The sequence below is a fragment of the Acipenser ruthenus genome, chromosome 17, assembly GCF_902713425.1.
Source record: "Acipenser ruthenus chromosome 17, fAciRut3.2 maternal haplotype, whole genome shotgun sequence".
NCBI classification, from domain to species: domain Eukaryota; kingdom Metazoa; phylum Chordata; class Actinopteri; order Acipenseriformes; family Acipenseridae; genus Acipenser; species Acipenser ruthenus.
Genome location: NC_081205.1, coordinates 26,322,191 through 26,344,507, shown reverse-complemented (window position 1 = coordinate 26,344,507; position 22,317 = coordinate 26,322,191). Strand labels below are relative to the sequence as shown.

The window sequence follows — 22,317 nt, the reverse complement described above, 5'->3', positions numbered from 1 at the left end:
GTGAAGGATGTTGGATTGATTAGCCTGGCTTCCCATTTCCTGCAGGCTTTTGTTTTTTCCTCATATAAACAGAGTGATTCATAAGGAAAACGTAGAAACATTTATTCTTTTTTGGATCTTCAAGAAGAGGCATGGTGGACGGGAACACATAGGGCTATATTCTCAAAGCTATTTACTCCATATAGTACGATTTTTATAAAGGGCTGTAACTGCTTTATTGCCTGTAGCTTGTTTGAGCAAATTCATATGACTTACCATAAAACAAGGAATTGAATGATATTTGGGCATGTATTTCTAACCCACAGGTAATTGTCCAGGTTTATATTTGTTTATCCAGCATCAAACAATTATTATTAATTTGAGAAACTGTCCTTGTGTTTATTGTATCTTTATTTACACACCCGCACATGTACACAAGCAGTAGCCCACCTTTATACTGCATAAAATATAATTACAATTCTGGTCAAATAATTTTTTGAACTGCCAGACTTCCCATTTTTATATAAAATGACAGAACCGTTTTTATATTATAGAAAAACATCACCCTTATAGAAAAGTTACACCGTTGATACGCTGTTATAATAGAATTGTTTTACCCTGAGGTACCCTTAGCAGAACCATAGCAGTCAGTCCACAGCATTGACAACATATTGGATTTGGAACAATGTAGTAGTTCTGTAATTTTATAGTATCAGGGGTCTTCAATGAATTGCCAGTGTGTTAGTTTATTCCTTTTTGATACCACTGACTCACAACATTGTAGGTGTCCTTTTTTGTACTGAACTGTTGAGTTTTCATTGTATTGCCAGTTTTGCCATTGAAGGTAATTTGGAAAGGACGTGGATTTTAGAATAGTGCTTCCTGTTGTAGCATACAAAAACAATAAAAACAGCTGAAAGCACAACAATGTGCAGTGTTAAAAAAAAAGTAATCTACAGTTGAAACAATACGAGCCGCAGCATTCCCTTTGTGCTTAATTTTTTAAGTTCCACCGTCGATAGCTTTCAAACAACATTACCTCAGCAGTACATTCAGTTCAGCCTGTTCATGAAAGTATATTTATTTTATCACGAGTTCACTAACCCTGCGGTGATTTGAAGGTATCCATAACAGTTCTGCGTGTAGGTGAAAGTGGTAAACAACCTTATTAAAAGAGACACCTGCATGAACTGGTGTAGAGATGACAATTTAATCATCTTTTTGCTGTTCATTGCCTTGATCCCCTAGAGGAAGGTTCCCAGCTCCCAGGGGTTCCCTCCTTTTCTTTATGAAACCAGAAAGCACTGGACCTCATAATCAGTGAGTGACGCTCTCAAGTCAGTTTTGACCTGTTATTATCTCAGCTTCTCAATGCATCTTGACTCAGGAGCAGGTGTCTGATTCTATAGAATGCTGGCAAGAAATGCAGCAGTCTAAAAGTGAGTCATCACGAATGAGTCATAAATATTCAGCGCGTTCTGTGCAATTAACTTCCCTTGATATGCTTTAAAACTGTTGCTCATGTTACACAGAGAATAAAACCTTAACCATCTGCTTGCTGCATGAGCTAGGTAAAAACAAAACAAAAAAAAATCACGATACCCTTTGACTTCTGTGGGACCAGAAAACAAATAAATAAAGACAGACAGAGACAGACAGTTTTAAATCTTTAATAAAAAACAATTTAAAAATTCTCACCAGAAAAATTGAGTTCTGATGTTCCATTCCTTTAAATGAGTGGTCATTTCTTACCCATTGACACACCAAGAGATTGACAGTGTTTAGATATTGTTAGGAGTGTAAGCAGAGTGCACGAAGTTCAGTTTCACACACACAAAGTTAGGCAAAAGATATAAGACAGACACTTGAGAGAACAACTGAGAAAACTTACCTGAGAATCCTCTCCTGACAGCAGACCATCTTTGAACCCGACCGCCTCTCCCAGAACATTAGGTTATTAATCACTGTCTGATTTCTGTTCATAATTAGAGTAATTACATGGTTGTGTCTAATAATGTTTAAGCTATATACCGTATGTGTAACATCTGAATATTGGAATCAATAAATGGAAACTCACTAATATAGCAGTTGGTATTATGCACTCATTTACAGACATCAAATCAGAAGAAACTATTACCAAGTCTTAGAGGTGCTAAGGTAACTGGGAAAGAACGCAATCTGAGAAAATGATGGAATGTTGGTGGAGAATGTTAAATACAATGAGCTCTGTTTTAATCCCAGCAACAAGGATACACATCCATGGTATAGATTGGGTCCATACTGGCAATAATTCTGGCTTAAAAAAGAGAAATACATTTTTTTTCTTAGAAGTATAAAAATGAAAGGAACCATTTTGTCTCTTGATAAAGAACAGAGATGGTTTCTAGTGAGTATCCATCTTGCTGTAGGCCTCCTGTCAATGTTACTACAGTGTACTGTTTTTTGTATTTATTTTGTATTCACTTTACAGAAATTTCAACCCTAGCAACAGCCCTTTACAAAGTCTTTTTTTTTTCTCTCATTGACTCTGACACTTGCCTTTTTTTTTCTTCACAGTCTAATAGAGAAAGTGAACCGAAGGTATTCCTACCTCTCCCATCTCAGTCACCATCTGGAAGGGATTTAGCACCAGGCAATGCTTTTCTTTCTTGTGAACAGAGCTCCTGAAATCTTGATTTCAAACTCCCCATATGACCTTGATTAGCTGATGGTAGTACAAAAAGAAAAGATGAGGACATAGGATTATATAAGTTAATGTTCTCGACCAAAAAAGAAAACCTTAAAGTTACCTGCAAGATTATAAGATTTATAAACCAAGAAATCCATACTGGGCATACAGAAAAGTGGATACGCATGTATTCTGATTTTAATAATATAATAGAGAACTCATCAATAAGTATCAATAATTTCCTTTTAAAAAACTGGTTTTAGATGACTATATCATTTCATGAATTGAATGACAAAAGTGTACTGTAACCATGTATTTAAGGATGCACATCTATGACTTTGTTTCCATAGTCAAGCCAACTCGAGTACACAACCTAATTGCCCCCCCCCCCCCAATGCTGCGTTTACATGTTTTTGTAAAACTCGAGTTGGCCTCCAATTCGGGCGCGTACCCAAGTTCTTTGGTACCATTTCACTATGCAGGCTGGTCCGAATTAATTCTGGCCGAGCAGAAAACACATCACTAATCATGGAATCCCAGGTCTTAGCTATGAAAAGACAGTGTCAGTTGCAAATTACGGTTAGAAAAAACAAAATAATACCTGCAATTTAACTCTGTAAAATAAAAATTAAAAAAAAAGATTTAACATGACAGCACATTATGCACCGTGGAATCATGATAAAACGGTATCACTGATTACTGTTTGGGGAGATCGGGTCATTCAAAGTCAGCTTCAAGGATCTTTTCTAAATCAAAAAGTGTTTAAAAATATAAGTCAAGTTCTACTTTCTATGGGTGTGAGTAGGAATGCACTCAATGTAGGGAAAAAATTAAAATCGGAATACAGAAAAATCAAGGACCACAATAACAAAAGCGGAAACAATCTCAAAACATTCTGCTATTATGACAGATTAGATGCGATTTTACGACACTGTCCAATGTCACAAGACAGTCTGCAGTGAATTTTCTGGACAAGTATCCATTGCCATGTTTGATGATAACAATGTTACAATGTCAATAACGATGATACAGTAATCTGGTTACCTGGTTACTATCTGGCCACCTCTCGTGATAACATGAGTGAGTCTTGTCCAGCTCACGTAATAACTCGAGAAACTCAGGAAACCCTGGAAACACTATTTTTTTTAGCCAACTCGCATTGTGCCTCAACTCGAATTTTGGAAAATTCAGGCTAACCTGGGAGCACTTGAGTTGGCTTGACTATGGAAATGAGGTATATGAGTAAGAAAATTATAATTTGTATTACTTCCACCAAAAACAATGGCAAAAGATAGCGCTCTTAACAAAAACAGCATTGTTGATCCTGTTCATCAGATTAGTCGGCCAGTATTGTTCAGACTGGTATTGTTCAGATCGGAAGATTATGTTAAGACATAGCTAGGCAAAAGTCAGCCATGCAGCTACCGACGCTAACAATAAGGCATGAAACTCCACAAGCAGATGAGAACATGAAGCATATGTGCAAGCTACTGTAAATCAAGGTCTATAAACGCAAAAGCTATCCCCTAGGATTACTCTTTGTATTGGCAAATCAAAACAAAACACCACAGATAGTGAAGTTGTACATTACAGCCAGGCTCTCCTATAGTTAAAGTGCTTCTTATTCCAATGCAGTCTTACTTTGAGAGAAATTTCACCCTAGATTGTATTCCACCACTTGGGTATAGTATAAATAGCACCAGTATCAGTATAAGAGGCTTTCAGTTTTTTTCTTCTATTCCTTTGAGGATAGATGACTGAAGTTCATTTTGTAGAGTATATAAATTGCTACCCAATTCATTGAAACAATTGATTGAAATAATCTCCTTAAAGAAGCTTGGTTGACTGAAACCTTTGCAGTGCTTTCAAGTTGCACTCTCCGGTTGTGTACAAATGACAAGGAATTTTTTACCAAAATGACACTGACCTTTAAAACATCTTTATGTTTGGCCACTCGTACAATGTTGTGACGCAAACACAATATATTTTGGTTTTGTTGCTTTTATCCATAAAACAGCTTTAAATATTCCAGGCAATCTCACAATTGGATGTAGCTTGGTATTCTGCTGGGTGTTTTTACACTTATCCTAGTATTCTTTTGATCAAAGACTAGAAAGTGCGGACTCAATTATATAAGCAGCACTTAGCTAATCTAAAAAATAATCTATACATGGGATGTGAAATAAACCTCATGGGTGCATGAATTAGAAGCCTGAACATGAATCATAACCAATGCATTAAACACAATGGCAAACACAAATAAATAATCAAATGAAAAGAATTTCACTGGGTTTTTAAATAATGTGTTATATAAATCTAGAAATACATTATATACCTCTGTCCTGACAACATTTCAAAATTTCAAGTTCACACACATACTGTACCATACCCCTTGAGATCTGCTCAAAGTGAAAAGTCATTTGAACCAATGTCACAGTTGAATTCCAGCTACTAAATATAAGAAAAAATATGTTACGGACTAGAAAATACCATTACAAATAATATTAGACAGGGGATATCTCTGGACAGGCAGATCCCTTGAGAAAGATACAGTTCCAACGAGTGAGAGGCATATGCACAATGTGGTTTCTATTACTCACATTGTTAAAGCAAAAAGCAGCAAATCACTACATCTGATAAAAAATGAGCCTTTACTGAAACACTGTATAACGCTGAAGGCATATCATTTACCAGCCACTCATTACAGCTACAGATACGTTTCTCAAATATGAGACTTCAAAACGTGGGTCCTCCATCCTGAAGCTCCCTGTATCAGCTGGGAGCTTTATGTAAAGGGTTTTTACTATGATTAGTAAGGTGAACTGAGGTGAGCAGGCACTCAGACCAGAGACCTCAGTGAGCAAGAACAAATGTTCACCTATATGTTCGGAATTCGGAATTCATGCTACTGAATTTTTTAATTTAACTCCTCCTTCCCAGCCTCCTCCTCATTTTCTGCTTCGGGATTGGCAGTTGAACTGCCTCTCTGCCTAGCTGTCACAATTTCAAAACAGCACCAATTAGGCTGATCCCAGGACTTCATGACAGGAGCTATGAGGACAGTTTAAAATAATTAAATCTCTTCAGCCTAGAAAAAAGAACGGAAAGAGGGGGACTTGATTGAAGTCTTTAAAAATCACAAATGGTATAAAGTCAACCTAAGACACTAATTCAAATTTAGCAGAGAGAGAAGAACAAGAGAAGAACAAGAGGGCATAAGTGAAAGTTTAGAACAGAAGGTAGGAAGCGCTATTATACAGAGAGTTATAAATGCATGGGATAGCTTACCAGGTGAAATAGTAGGATCTAAAACACTGGGAACATTAAAAGAAAAAGACTAGATTATGTGTTTTTAAATTCGTTCCCCCCCAGTAGGGGAAAATAGTGTGCTGATAAGGGATGAGCCTTGATGAGCCGAACTTTGGAAATGCAAGGCCGAGATCCAAGTGCAAGCAAGTCAGTGGTTATTTAGTGGTAGGGCTAAGGAAAGGTCACGTGTGCGTGACGAAGCATTACCATTTTGCTAATTTGCATGCGTTTTTCATCATTTATGGCACTTCTGGCAGAGCATGAAGAAGATGTCAGCGCCCAGAGGGAAAGGAAAGTTTGCTACCAAATGTTTTTTAAACCTCATTACATTTAAAAAAGCATCCTCAATCACACATGTACCAGCGGAGGAAGTTGAAGTGATCACAATGCGCAATCATATACCTTATATGCAAAAAAAGACCACCATTCTACAGCAGGCAGTTCTCAGAAATCCTGCTACGATGTCAACACAAAATGTGCTGAATGGAAGTATTAAAAGTGGTCAAAAATGATGGACTGAATGGGCTAGCACAGCTTCTAAAACAGGTACTATGAGTGTACACGGACATAGAGAACATTTTTGACTTCCTAAAAATTGATTTATTGTAGGAAATCGGTGAGCTGACTGATCTTACTCATGAGTGCTTTTTACTCCATTTAATTCGTTATATATATTTTTCCAATAAAAATGCAATTTTTTTTTGGTTTTGTTTAAAAAAACAGGTGTATAGAAATGTTTCAAAGCTAGGAAATTGAAACGTCTCCATATTCATTTTTTGTCTGTATGCCATACAAGACTAAAAAAGTGGACATGTTTATTATTTTTTGACAATTATTTGTGTTTTTCTTGGATGTGTACGCAAAAACAAATTAGGTCTTTCTAAAAGTCCACAAAATAAAATTCAATGTAGTCATATTTTTCAGACCACAAATACTGATTAAGATCATGTATTGTAATATGTATTGGTCATCTTAAAATGCATTGTCCTGAATTTAAGACCTTTGACCTTTTTTTTGGTTCCAGAATGCTAATTTACTTTAGACATTTTTAAATAATGATGGTTGCGAAAATGGAAAAAAAATCTATCTGTTAATTATTTTTAAAACCTTTCCATAAAGGTTCATACTTTAACAATTGCTGGACTGTTTTTGTTGTTTTCTGTATGGCTCAGCCCTTTTTCTTTGTTATTTCTGTTTCCATTTTTATACAAGAAATATGTTTTACAAATAAAGTGTTACTAATACACTTCAAGTTTGCTTGCATTTTTCATACATAAACTTGACTGGCTATGTTCTGGTTCCTTAAAATGGAATATAAAATAGTTTGTTTTCTTGGCTAAAAGTACAAATGTATCAATACTATTGTTTTCATTGATACCCAGTTTCTATTAACAGTTTAAAATAACACCATGTAGGTCAATAGGTCATCATTTAAGAAAAGTTATCCAAATTGAGTTTTAACAGTTGAGTCTGCTTTCATTGAAATGTAATTGTAAACATTATGGGGTATTATCGTGTACTACAGTAAAGTAAATCAGCTGATATTAGCTATAACTAAAATCAGCTTGGTTGAATTTGCTTCTTGTGGCAGAAGCATGGGGTTGTATCTGTAAAACATTAAATACACTGAAGTCTCATTTGTTCCCTTTACACTTTTAAAACTGGTCTTAAACTAAACAGTCCTTAGCAAAACATTGAAGGTACTTTTACTGTTTGTTTATATACTGTAGTCCTTTGGAGATTGAATATAATCCATTATACAGTTTTAAAACAACAATACTCCAAGAAAAAAAGAAGCTGGATGGATTGAATTACAATGTAAAAAATATCATGTCTTGAGGACAAGTGAACACAACAAAATACCTCAAACAAATATCATTTTAATATAACTGACAGAAAACTGTAATGATTAAATCCCATGTCAAGATGAAACCTTTCTGCTTGGAATAAAGGGATTAAAGTAGCAGGATGTTCAAGAAGTCACTGTGCTTGACTGGGTGAGGTTTACTACAACAAAGCTGTCTCCAGACAGTATATTAAATGAAATAGAACGACTAGGGATTTAGGTGCACATTCTTTACTCTTATCTGCTGTCTGGTGAAAGTAATCTTAGCTAAAAGCATGCTTAAAACATATCACCAGTAGTTTAAAGTCAATCCCTGGTCTCCCAAAGGAAAATACTTTTAATTAGAAAAACAGAGATGATGAGTTTCTTTACAAGTCCTGTCCCAGATGTCAGGGGACTTTAGAAATCACTTATTTTCATATTGCAACATGGTACACTGTACCACAGTATAATGAAAGATAATGAAAAGCCATGCATTATTTTTAACATGAATTAATACTGTACATTTTACACAGGCATTACCGTGTTCCAACCAATATGTACTGTATGTTTTTTTTAATTTCTTTTTTCTTCTTCCTGCTTTAAAGAATCTCAGAATCCTGTTCAAGCCTAGATACAAGTGAAGATACATTTCCAGCATTATGTTGGGACCTCTTAACATGAATAACTACATAAAAACATTACTATAATATAATCTGTAATTTTGGATGATATTTTTTTCTGACAGGGTCTTTATTAAATCCTTAAATATTAAACTTACAATCTGCATTTTTAAACAGTTACACGATTCAATTTTTAATGGGTTACATAACCAGAGAACAGATGTCATTTGACAAACCAGAATGAAAAAAATAACATTTGACAAGCTTTGTTTAAAAACTCATCTGCCATTCATTCACACAAATAGCAGACTCACACAAGCTGTAACTAGAGTACTTCAATCAACAAGTCCCTTTCTTTAGCAAACATCCCAAACCCCATACATAATCCCAGCACAGACCCTCAACATTACATTCACCTGTATCATGCCTAATTCTTTACCTCCACCATATCACACGAGTATTCCTTGTGGTTAACAAAAATATTTAGTGTCAGTAATCTCTACAAAATGTGGTCACAGTAAAGATAAGTAAAGAAAAAAAACAACATTTAGGATCAGATAGAAGTCTCTCCATGAGGTGAATGTGGTTAATATAAAAATTTAAAAAAGCTGGCTTCTAAAAACAATGCTTCAGTATTTTATACTGCTATATTGTTATATTGTTTCACGTGACCTTTTCTTCAAAGAAGAGGAATTCACATACAACTATATTGTAACATAAATGTTAGTCTCCAGAAGGCCAAAGAATGTTAGGGAATCGAGTTTGTTATTTTTGTGTGTGAGGTTGTTGAGTTTTTTAAATTTTATTTTATAGTATGTAATTTATAAATGTCTCATTAGCTTTATTAGTCAGCTGTGGTATTTGGTAACCCTGCATCCTTCTTTTCACTGTGAATGTGACGGTCTCCTAGGTTAACAATGTAATGTTAGAACTGCAGAGGTGGAAATCACTGAAGCATTCCTTCTTTTAAATACAGACGTTTGAAGAGCCACTGGAAAAAAGAAGAAATCATACAGTGCTGCTGTATCAATTGCATTTTCATTTGCTAACTTACAACTTTTGTTATATATGTTGTGCAAAAAAGACAAAACCTCACAGCTCCAACCAGCTTTGCGTTTCATTTACAGCATTGTAAAAATGCAGTGTATTTAATGTTGTGTGAAATGAAGTCAAGCCAAACTTTGTTTGATTGATATTACAAAAGGAGATGAATCTACAGGTCTGTAGTGAGTACATGCTTTTTGCCTTTACTGCTGACAGATTAAAAAAGGGGATTGTCTGCTGTCTGTTTCAATTGGCTTGGCAAAAGAAGACAAGACAGTTTCTTTCACCGTAAAGGCTATACAGTATTTCATCCACAGGCAGGTGAATAGATTAACAGAGGAAATTAGGTTTCACTGGTATATCATTTGTATGTAGTGGGTTGTATTTCTGTGTATGATTACTATTACATATAAAACACATTGTGTATTGACTAGAATACTCCAGAGACCATCTAAAGAGATTGATTGCTCCGGATATTGAATTAACTGTCCAGATTTGAGGTGTGAGACTGTGAAATGCTTGTTTCCATCATGTCAGGAACCAGATTCTTGAATGGATCTTGAAAAGATACTGGAGTTACTGAAGTGCCCTTCACACAATTGTCAAAGGTTTTTTTTTTTACTCCAAAATATATATTTTCCCTGAAAAGAGCAGAAACGCATCTTAAATTATGTTAAAATTTACAAAACTAAAAAATGTTTATTAATAAGTGTGTCCTCCATAATACAATTACTGCCTACTTAACTGTCCCAAAGTAATGTGTCAGGAAGTAAGTCTAAGATGGTTGTACAATATGAAAAAAATAAAAAATTTAAAAATATAATACTTTGGGGTTTCAAATCTGTAAGCTTATATTGAAGGTTTTGTGGATATGGCTCCTTAATTTAAACAAAATGATACTGATGTGTAAAATATTATTTGTTTACATTTTTCAAGTAGTCTTCACTGGGCCTTTTAATAATATGTCATTATGGTGCCAGTTAAACTTGGCTCAGGCCCCCTTGAATTTCTAATGAATTTCTATCATGTAATGGCATGGAGTTGTATTTACTGTATGTGATACGCATTATAAATAGGTCTCCTAACACTTTAGAAATTCCATGAGCATGCAGAACAATGGTTATTCAAATGGTTACCATGGTGAACTTTAGATCTGGAAGTTGTGAGCTTGATTCCTGTGTACAAAATGCAATGAAAAATAAATATTCAGAAGAAGACTGTTTGACTGATCAGAGGATTTGGGATTCCTAACTTCGTCAGAATGGGATCACAGATGCTTACTGGACAAGATACAACCTCATAACACACTACAAAGAGGCTCTGTATGCCAGAGAGAACTAGATATCAGTTAGATACTAGGACGAGCCCAGTCACTCTGAGGAAGGAAGGTTCCTAAGTAGTATTCAATATAAAGGACACTAAAACATTCAGGCAGCATAGAAGACTGTGAATAATTATAGTTTCAGAAAATATTATATTGTATCCAGTATACTGTAGATGATATCTTAACCGGGGGCAGACATGGTTTGATATTGTATCATGATTAGGTTGTATTGTACAGTACAGAATATGATCTATTGTAGAACAGTTTAGTAAAGTTGTGTTATGTCGTGGAATTCTAAATAAAAGGAAGAGAGACTGCGAGTTCCAAACACACAGGCCTTTATTTCTTAAGTTTGCAAACTGAAAACACTCTCAACACACAGAGTGCTAGATAATCATCGAGCAGTGTTTCAACATACAGAGTTAGATCAGTTTCTTATATACCTTAAAACTGTCAGCAAGGCAGAGGTTTAGCCAATGATGATTCAGGTATTTAGCATATAAGAGAAACAACTTATAACTATGCATACGTGGCATAAAACTAAGCAAGCAGATAAAAGGATGGGTGGTTTGGGTATATATGTGAAAAAAAGACACGTCTGGCTCATCCTTTTATCTCACAGCCACAGCTGCAGTGTAGGCATCTTGCGGTTCCTTGTAACAAACTTTATCTTAGGCAAAGCATACAAGGTTATGCGAGCAAGGTTATAGGAGTACAAAATGCCAGTACATTATGTCGAGCCAATTCTATTTTCTGTAACATTTCTATTACAGTTATAAGCCATACTGGACAGGATTTTCAAAAGTTCGTAAATGGTAACTCCAGTGTTAATCATCAAATCGGTATGTAGCATTGATTTTGGCATTTTCAAGAGGTCGTTATGCCTCTCTCGTTATTAAATAATCATGCTAACGTGATTTCCGAAATTATGTTGATTTACAAAATAATGTTAATATCTTAACGAGTAGTGCTTCTTGCGACTGTTTCTTTTGTTTGCATGTTAATTTAATAGCAAATCCGTGTTGCTTGTCATCATTTATCAGGAGTTAATTTGCGTTTGGAAAAGGAGGGTTTTAATTAACAAAAGACTATAACTCACCTTGAAACAGAAATTTAACAGACCACGGCTGTGACCCTGATGACACAAAGACTACCTACATAATTCAATATTTGTAGTTATGGAAATATTTTAGACTTATATAGTTGTGGTTAGGAATGAGATTTGTTCACTTGTTAACAATTTGTAACCTTGAGCCCAGAACACACTGCCCGATGATATTGCAGGAAGGGATGCATAAAGTACAGTGGTAATGGAGCGAATCAATAGGTGAAAAGATAAGGCTATGGCAGTAATAAATATATCGTTTTAATTAGAACGTAAGGTGACGTGATCGTGAAAACCACATATGATTGGAGACATGCATGCATTTTCTCTCTCTGTTAAACACACACGGTATTCCATTGGTTTGTATATAATGTCCGTGCTGATATTTTTGGAAAACAAAACCGGACAGCCCGACATTGCACTTTAACTATTAGACGAAATATTCACATGACACTTAAACTGCTGCTGTAATCATGATTCATTTATTAATAGCGTTGTCATTAAATTATACCAAATCCCATTTTTTAAAAAATGCTTATAAAGTCAGCAAAAACATGTTTTACCTTCATTGTAAAATACAAAGTGAGTTGGTATAGTTTAATTATAACGCTATTAATAAACAAATCATGCAGCAGAGTCCTATATCAGTTGTGTTAAGTATTCTGTAAACATTTCGTCTAATAGTTAAGAAGTGCAATATGGATTCAAAAGATATCGCCATGGACATGAATGGAATACCTAATGTGATCGACATCATTGACATGGATTTTGCCAAACGTACTTGTAATATTGTCAGACTCATACAAAAAGTATTTGCTTAGATGAACAGCTTAATATGTAACATCACCAATGCTTAGGCATCATGGAAATGAAGCATACATTTAATACTTTATCAGAACCACAAATACTGGTAAATATTTAAGCAGAATCACAAATGCTGGTCAACACAGAAGACCTGGAAGGGTAAGGCAAAAATTATAAAAATACATGTGAATATTTTCTCCTCCCGGTCTGTGGTGGTCTTTGTGTTAATTGAGGCTGGCATTTAAACAAAGCCCTATATCAAAAGATGTATGTGAAATGTATTCAAAAGACAACTGCTTTGTCTTTCAGTAGAATGTATTGACCCAAGTTCATTAAAAAGCACATCATGCATTCCTCCTGCACACTACTAGCCATTGAATTACTTTTATAATCTTCTGCATTACATTAGATGACTCGTCTAATTTTAAATCTGGCAGGGGATCAGATGCTTAGAATCCTGCCACAAACTCTTGTTTAACAGCAAACAAACAAACAAACAAAAAACTGTTGCTCATTTTAATTAATATATTTTGCTCATTCATCTGTTTAAAAATTGCATCTCTATTTTAAGAGGCAGACTCTACAGTACTTTTTTCTCCCAGGAAATTAGAAATAGTTTGCTTGAATTATTGTGTTAGTCATGATAATGCTGAGCAGGCAAATATTGGGGGGGGGGGGAGAGAGAGAGAGAGAGAGAGAGAGAGAGAGAGAGAGAGAGAGAGAGAGAGAGAGAGAGAGAACCTTAGCTACCATAGGGAATTTGGTTCAAAGAACAAGGATCAAAGCAATAATGTGACCCCTGCAGGAGGTCACGAAAGACTAACAGTGTACGCAACACATAGGATTTACGACACATGTTTTTCACAAGTAGTAAAGCTCTGATCATGTCCGATTAATTGGAGAGAGTCTGGGTTACAAGTTCCCATCTTGCTGCTGTCAAGCACTGGTGTTACAGCGCTATCCTCAGGACCATTCAGCAACGTGATAGGAACAAGTATCATTATGCTGCCAGTCTGTTCCCTGTTACAGTAAAGAACACAATGACTCTCTGTGATAGAGAAGGAAGGCAACTTTTACTAAATAAACAGTAATACCTTCTGGAAGAAATATTTGAGAGGGTTTAAATGAAACTAAAATACTCCATAGAATGAAGACTACTGACATTTTATTTTTTGAATCCAGCAGGAGCAGAGGCAGTATCATCACGGTACAATCTGCAAACTGTGGGTCTCAGAGAATACATTAAACAAGGGAAAATAATTTGTAATTCAGGAGTTGCAGAGGGCTGATTAGAAATGGGAAGGTAAACCAGACAGGTGGATTTATATATTCTTAAAAATAACTGAAAATAAGCTATTCTAGTTAACAAAAGAATTCCATTAATCTTACCTGTGTTGCACCTCCATTAGAAACATGGGTCTGAAATGTGTTTATTGTCATTTTAAGTCATGATATCTAATTCTAAATCAAGTAAAAGAACATGCATACTCCCTTTTTCACAGAAAATATTACACTTCCTGTGTCATTTAAACCAGTGTCTTCTGGGTCAAAGCATGTTCTGGCTCAAAGCAAGTCTGTCAACAGAGAATGCAGCTAGTTCGTTAATGAATGGTCTGGGGACCAAGGAAGTGAAAGCAGGGTTTGCAAACAGAAAATCTTACCAATATTCAAGGCGGTCAAGACACTTGGGTAATCTGACAGTTTCTCTGAAGTTAATGACATGGCGCATCCATCGGAGAACAGAACAGATTTCTGTAGGTAAAGAGCTGAACATTGAGACTAATAAGGGAATGGGCTTTTCCAAAATAATGCAAGTCCTCCAAAGAGGAGGACTGATTGAGTGCCAGTGAAGATTAAACACATTATTTTGTCAACGAACCAGCAGTCTGAGGTAGAAGGTAAGGATCTGGAAGACACACAGGTGCCCTATCAATAGTTACCACAGGGTTGCTCCTGGGAAGAAATACATATTCCCTCATTAGTTGGATTCAACAGAGGTACAGGGCTGACTCACAGGGAGTAAAAAGTCAGGGAGGGGGAGTTTCAGTTGACTGGGTTGCAAAAGGCAGTAAAAAAAAAAAAAGCTGAACTGAACATAGCTGTGACAGGATCGCTGAGCTAGGACGTCCCCAGACCAGGAAGCAGACACAGAGGCAGGTATTACAAGTGAAAAGCACTGGTGTGCATTTTTATTCAAACAAAAAGTAAATAAAAAGGTTATACAAAAAAAAACACTGCTCACAGAGCAAAATAAAAGCTTTAAACAAAACAAAGTCTCGCACACTAAATCTGTTCTGTTCTGTTCTGTTCTGTTCTGTTCTGTTCTGTTCTGTTCTGTTCTGTTCTGTTCTGTTCTGTTCTGTTCTGTTCTGTTCCACTCTCTCACGTACCTCCTTCCAAACATACTGCCCCAAACAAAGGATTTATCGCAGCTTATATGTGGCTGGAGCCTAATTAATAATCAATTATTCAATAAAGGCTCCAGCCACATTCTCTCATGTTTTTGGCAGGGATAGGAATTAACCCCATTCCTGCCAACTACCACCACGACACAAACCAAACATATGCATTTAAATACAACAAATCATATTAAACACCCTGCCACAGCCCTTTTTTCCCCAACATGTGTATGTTTGGACAGTTTTCACTTGCAACAATGCAGTAGAGACGGAAGAGGTGAAACAAAACCTGACATACTCTGTACAAAATAATAATGAATAATGGATATGTGGATTCGTTGAATCTATTCATTGCCACAGTAGGTTTGTAGGTTCAAAAGAAAACCGACCATCCTCTAACCCAGTAGTTCCTCACTTGTTTTTTATTGTGATCCTTTTTTTCTTTCTTTATGATAAAACTGCAGATAATCAGCAGGTATCCTTATTGTGAACGACAGAAAATGGAGTAACAAGTTGGGCTATGTGTGGGTTTGTTGTGGATACATTAAATAGTCACATTGGACAACAAAGTCATGTAAATTCAGCAGTAACTTTTTTAATGTACACAACATCATGCTGATTTACCAAATTATGCTTGTGTTTTGCAGGTAAAAGACTATGCACTTCAAAAGCAGAGAGAAGACATGTTAAGCACTTTGATCAACATGCTGAAAAACTTAACAGAGAGGTAAGGGGTGTGAAAATGTATTTCAAAACAGAACCCATATCTGAATACCAGGAACTGTATTTGACAGTTATGTTCAGAAAATTCTGCATTGGTAAAACCTTGACCTACTAAGTCATATTCAAGTAATGTTGTAAAAAATAGCAGATTGCACTAACACCAAAGGTGATTAAACAAGTAAAAAAGAAAAAGAACTGTTATTTTGGGAAATCACTGTTCTAAGCCTTAAAGCCAAGAAATGACATGTTATATTCTGCAGCAGAACGACATTCAGTCTCTAATAGTGTTATAACCATTAAATGTGATTGTGATTTGGGGCAATGTGCCAGTTTTAGAGCTTTTAATGTCATTGTTTTTCTCTGCGTCTTTGAAGTACATCACATTCTTATTTGTTCTGAATAGAAAATACTTTAAAGGCCATTAAAGGATCTCATTTTTTAAAATGTGCAATGGGATAGTGTGTTGCTGGAGTTGTACTGTATACAGTAGCAGGACCGGGTGAGATGTAGTTATGTAAATCCATTTCTGTTACAGTGTAATATATGTAAATGTATATCAGAGGATAATTACATTTTTGACTTCTACTTTTTAATTATTTGAAATGCGGATACAACAACAGCACTTTAAAATGACTCTCATTAACATGAACAATGAGCCTGCTGCAAAGTACATGCAATACCGCCCATGCTAGACTGGAGTCATACTGCTGCTATTTTTCCAGGTGAAAGATTAAAGCAGAAAATGAATACATTGAGAACTGTAACTGTTAGAAAGCTTCAATGGAACAAGTGTGTTTGTCTCTGTGGTTAATAAAAAGCAATCTTCTCTTAACTCACTCGTCAATTCAGATGGTAACACACTGGAAAAATCAATCACGAGTGACAACACAGAACATACCTAGAGGGTATTGGGCAGTGTAAGACAGCTACTAGATTGAAATGACTGAACACACATTAGTCAGCATAGCTTTGTAATTTGGAGCAGTGATCACTACAATGCTAGAGCTACAGCTTTTGGAGATCAGTTTGAACTACTTCAGGTATGTTGGTTCATTGTTTTAAATCTGAAGAGAAAAGGCTGTAAATATTCTTTATCAGTTTAGCCAAACAAAAGGTAGTTTACACTACTTGATCCTGCAAAGTATTATTTTTCAATAGTATTGTGATAAACGTGGGGGGTTGTAGTGTGTAAATGATAGGTGGTGGTGCAGTGGACTCCATTAATGATAATGGTTAAGGGAAAATGCTAATATGTGTAACGGGCAGTGTTGTGTGATGCACTGCTGTTATTGATTATCTCCCCTGTTGATCAGATGAGGTTAAAAGCTCTAAATGAATGCAGACGAGCCTGGCTCTTTTTTGCATTGTGGTTAAGACGCTTGCTTCCGGTGTGTTGGGTTGCCGGTTCACGCCTAGCCTCCATCCTGTTACATATGCTAATGAGGGAGGTGGGTGGGATATTTAAGGCTTTCGAATCGTGTATGTGCAAGTCACACCCTTATATATGCAGTAGCAGTATCAGCATTGGTCCTCCTTTTCTTAATGTTGAAGATGTTTTGGTTCTGTTCTTGTTTTCATGCTTTAATTGATATTTACAGCACTTCAGATTCCAAAAAATTACTTTTTCCTGGTATCTAAACATTTTTTGTGCAGTAAGTCACGTGACCCAGCACAGATCCTGGTATTTTACAAGAATGTAATAGGCACTTTTACACTGTAATAGGCACTGTCTTTCAGATGAGATGTTGTTGTAAGTGACTCTGCAGCTGATGCATAGTTCACACACCCTAGTCTCTGCAAGTCACCTTGAATAAAGGTGTCTGCTAAATATTAATAGAGAGATTTTAAAAACCTGGTTGGCACTGCTTTAAACTACTTTCTTATATAAATATAAAATACCTGTAGTATGTCTTTGTATTGCAGGTATATAATTACCATGATTGCTTCTTGGACATCGTCCAATGTTTTTTTTAGCTAGCTGATGATAAACAAATTGTGCTTCACCAGGATGAATGCGTGCTGTTAACAAGAGCTGGTAGCTCATCAAACAGCCGCAATCAGGATTTTCATGATTTGATTAGGCAGCCTATAGCCCTCAAACAGGTGCAATGTCAATGTCATTTTTTTTCAGTGCTGTTCTACTAAATTTGGTGTTGCACTATTGTTTGGTGCTTTGATAAAAAAAAAATTAAAAAAAAAAAAAAATAGATTGAAGAAAAGTACGAGCTAGCTTTAAATCCACATCGCAAAGAATTTGCAATCAAAGGATACATAAGAAATGAATTAACAAAAGGGTAATATTGTTACACCTTTCTGAATTTCTTTTTCTACTGGTGTTATAGCATACCATATATACATACCCAGAGAGCTCAATTTAATCAGCTGAAACCACAGGAGAGATCAAATATGGCTGCTGTCCAGTAGCACAAGTAACTCAACCACCTCCAGATACACTAATGTGGCTCCACTTGTTTTCTCCACTGCTTGCCAGTACAATTTCTATTAGTTTTCCTTGGGGGAATTCAGCACTGCCCTAGTTTTGCTGTTAAAAAAAAAATATATATATATATATATATATATATATATATATATATATATATATGAAAAGGCCAGTGGTGTAAAAACAAGTTAAACCTGTATCATGCCTTGTCAACAATGAACTTTACAAATTGCAAAATGTACCCCTCTTAACAATTTGATTAATCACTGTCAATTACAGAAACAATATATTTCAGGGGGGGGGGGGGGGGACGCAGGGAGATGCAGGGCATTTTTTGATCTGACCATGGTTCCATAGATAATGTACAGGCTCCAATTTATTTTCCAAAATCTCATCACAGATATTCTTTGTGCCAGACATGCTACAGTCTAGGCAACAAAAGCTCCAGCTGTGTGGATTCTGACTATCCATCTCTGTTTGGAAATATGTAAGTGTCCTTGGTTTCAGTTTTAATTTCCACACACTTTTGGAAATACCATGACAATGTGCCGTCTTTCAATCAATATGATTATGGTTATTTCAATTAGAAATATCCTTAATTTCCTAACATAGTACTCCCAAAATGAGATAACGCTACAGGGTAAAAATGCTTTGTCACAAAGACGGCCGGAGTGGGACAGAGAGGTGTGGTTTGGTGGAGCTGAGCGAATGGTTTCGCTCAGCATTTAATAAACAGCACAGAAAATAAAAGGTTTTAACACAAAACAGGACACGGCACTTGCGGCCAAAATAAACAGGTAAACAAAACGAACAGACACTAACAAACAGGGACGAACACTAAACAAATACGTACTGTGCTGGTCCTCCAGCACCACGTAGCAATTGCTCACTTTCACTTCTTACTTTCTCTCCTCATTCTCTCCCGTTCTTTTGCCCTGAACACCCAACCCCGAGTGAAAGAAACGTGCATCTATATATACTGTTGTGCTGGGATTCAATTACTAATTAATTATTCACTTGAATCCCAGCACGTGAATTAATTCTGTGCAACCCCGTGCTCACATATTACATTTAACCAGCACGTGAAGTGATTTGTGCCCTCCTCGTGCCTAAATACAAATCTACATTTTTAACTCACACGTGAAACACAGACCCGTTTATATCCCGTGTACCAATGACTATACACCAACATTAACACACGCATGCACCATACAACACATAATATGCACACAGGGGCGGGGCACATTGCCACATGCTTACAAGCTTTTTCTTTGTAATTACTTGAAGTCCATTAGAAGCATTCATAATATACTATGTATTACTAAGTATACAATTTAAGTACGCTATGAAAATAGACTAATGAGGAAAAAAAAACACTAACTTGCTTTTGGATTTGACAGACAATACTTAAGGATTGATAATCTCACTTTTTTTATTTTTACTTACCTGTAGTCACAGGGCCATTCAGTGTCATGCCTTCTGAGCAATAATCACACATGCTGCTTGTGTACAGCAGTTATAACAACTTGCCAAAGATTTTAATAAATTACAGCCATAAACTAACAAATCATTCAAACAGCAAATGGAATGCAAAGCCAAGCTGGGAATGCATTTAGAATGACTTGTTTTCCCTTCTGGTGTTCATGGTGTTTATACTGGGTTCTGCATCAGCTATTTTTGGTTTTTGTTAATTATGATTTCCTTTCTTCCATGAATATTTAAACACTGTTCTAAATTGTTACTGTTTTATTTTTGCACCACACTTTCTGACTTACTTTATCTCTTTACATATTTGCTATTTCCTTCGTGATTCGTTTACTTATGCTTGAGACAGTCATTTTGATTTAAAATACATCATCTGCTGCAACTCAATCATTCAGCATTTCAATGCAGATTTTGTCACCTCTTAAGCAGCAGACTTACTGACATCCTCTCTGTTGCTGCGTGACTGTGTTTGTGTTTCGTATGAGATGTTAAAACTTGGTTTAACTTTAAAAACTCAATCATAAACAAAGTGCGAAGGAGAATACTTATCACACTAAGAGGGTTGATTCAATTTGATCCACCTATACCTTGATGGCATAAACCACAGCTGGATTTTCATTGCCTTTTACACCATTTTGGAATCCACCCAGATTACAATGAGAAATCCCCATTAAAAAGACAAAGAAAAAAAAGAACTTTGCATTGAAAATAATTTTGTTAAGTTTATTTTTATTACTTTGCTTACTTTTAAAGTATGCATTTACTGGGCTGCATGTTTTTAATAAAATATTATTATTTACAGCAAAAAGTTGGTTTATATGTCCTTTATTATTTATTTATTTATTTATTTATTTATTTATTTATTTATTAATTAGCAGACACCCTTATCCAGGGTGACTTAAAATATCACATTACAGGTTATCACATTATAAAATACAATTTTACAGAATTTTTATTTTATATAAAAAAAATGATTTATTATGTTTGGATTTTGCTTCTATAATACATAATCTGGTTATGCTGTTTATTGCCCTCTCTAAGAAATGTTTTTCCACACAGCATATGTACCTCACTACATGATGAATAAAGAATAGGAACTACTGGACATGTGGTGTTTTGATAGGGAAATTCACAGGGTAACTGCGCCCTGAGATGATCCCGTCTGTTACCTCAGATTGGCTTGGGCTCATTTAGCTTTTCTCCATCATATAAAAATGAAACTTTGGCAATGTCTTTACAGAGAAGCCAGCCCACAGTTAAGCTAATGCATTTTCTTTATCTTTTGATAAAGCATTTCCAACTAAGCAGGATGAACGGAACATGAGGAAAATGATGACACTCAACAGGATATTATATGTGGTGTTTGGGCATGTACTGTATACAAACAGCCTGCATGAATAACAGAACCCCCAGCAGTAGTCAATAAATAGCAAAGTAAATCCAATGTAAGCTATCTGTAGAGTTTCTGATGAAGTACTGGCTTGATTATCATTGGTTTTCATGCAGAGATTCCTAATTCATAACAATTACTTGCAATTACTAGACCAGGTAACTGCTGTGAATAATGTTAAGAAAACACATGCTAGAATGATTTTATCTAAAATGATCAGTATAGAAGAAAATATTATTATCATTATTATACAATATTAGCCAATAATAAAGGGCAGCAGTGTGGAGTAGTGGTTAGGGCTCTGGACTCTTGACCGGAGGGTCGTGGGTTCAAATCCCGGTGGGGACACTGCTGCTGTACCCTTGAGCAAGGTACTTTACCTAGATTGCTCCAGTAAAAAAAAAAAAAAAAAACAACTGTATAAATGGGTAATTGTATGTAAAAATAATGTGATATCTTGTAACAATTGTAAGTCGCCCTGGATAAGGGCGTCAGCTAAGAAATAAATAATAATAATAATAATAATCTGAAGAATCCTTAGTAGAATTCATCAGTAGACTACAGCATTACCTGAAAGGTGGTTTCGAGCACAGTGGTCCTTACATAAAGGAAAACCAGAATATACAGAAATGTGCTCTGTTGCTGTTATCATCAGTCAGGTATTTAGTATGCAGCTAAATGGCTTGTGACCATACGGTTAATGCCAAAAAGAGAAATGCTTACAGCTTCAACCAAGCATTGCTTTTGAATAAAACATCCCTAAAATTGAAGAATAAACATCAACAAGTGATAATTTAGAAAGGCAGCAAAGATATTTCCAATACATATCTTCTAAGCAGGAGGAATGAAAATTGACATGACTGGCTCAGATGCAATAAGACATTTCTGGGAAGATGTTAGCCAAAAATGTCCTGCCCTCTCTCGCTGTCAGCAGCAATAAAACTGAACTTTACTTTGCTGTGCAAAAATGCTAGAAACAATGGGAAGGCATTTTTGCTCAGCCAAAGACCCAATATTTACAGTAGCTAGAAAACATATTACAGAAGTGATATGACAGCAATAACTGCAGATGAAATCATAGGGATGTTGTGAAACAATTAAAACCTTAACAGTAACGTTTTAATACTGCTATATCATCATTGAAACATTGTTCCAAAATTGAAAATCCAACCCTCCAAAAGTGTGTTTTTTATGTATTT

General features: G+C 35.7%; 1 protein-coding gene across 5 annotated transcripts in view; it reads left to right on the top strand.

Annotated features, from left to right (window-relative positions):
* The window catches only part of LOC117422921 (A-kinase anchor protein SPHKAP-like), an 85,408-nt gene that overhangs the window by 16,010 nt on the left and 47,081 nt on the right, over positions 1 to 22,317 (top strand). For 4 of the 5 annotated variants that reach the window (XM_058990258.1, XM_058990255.1, XM_034928537.2 and 1 more), the window contains exon 2: positions 15,728 to 15,807. The exons of the other annotated variant lie outside the window; for it this stretch is intronic. In XM_058990258.1, the coding sequence (XP_058846241.1) occupies positions 15,764 to 15,807 (44 nt within the window). In that variant the 5' untranslated portion in view covers positions 15,728 to 15,763. The remainder of the gene's footprint in view (positions 1 to 15,727; positions 15,808 to 22,317) is intronic. 5 annotated transcript variants of the gene reach the window in all.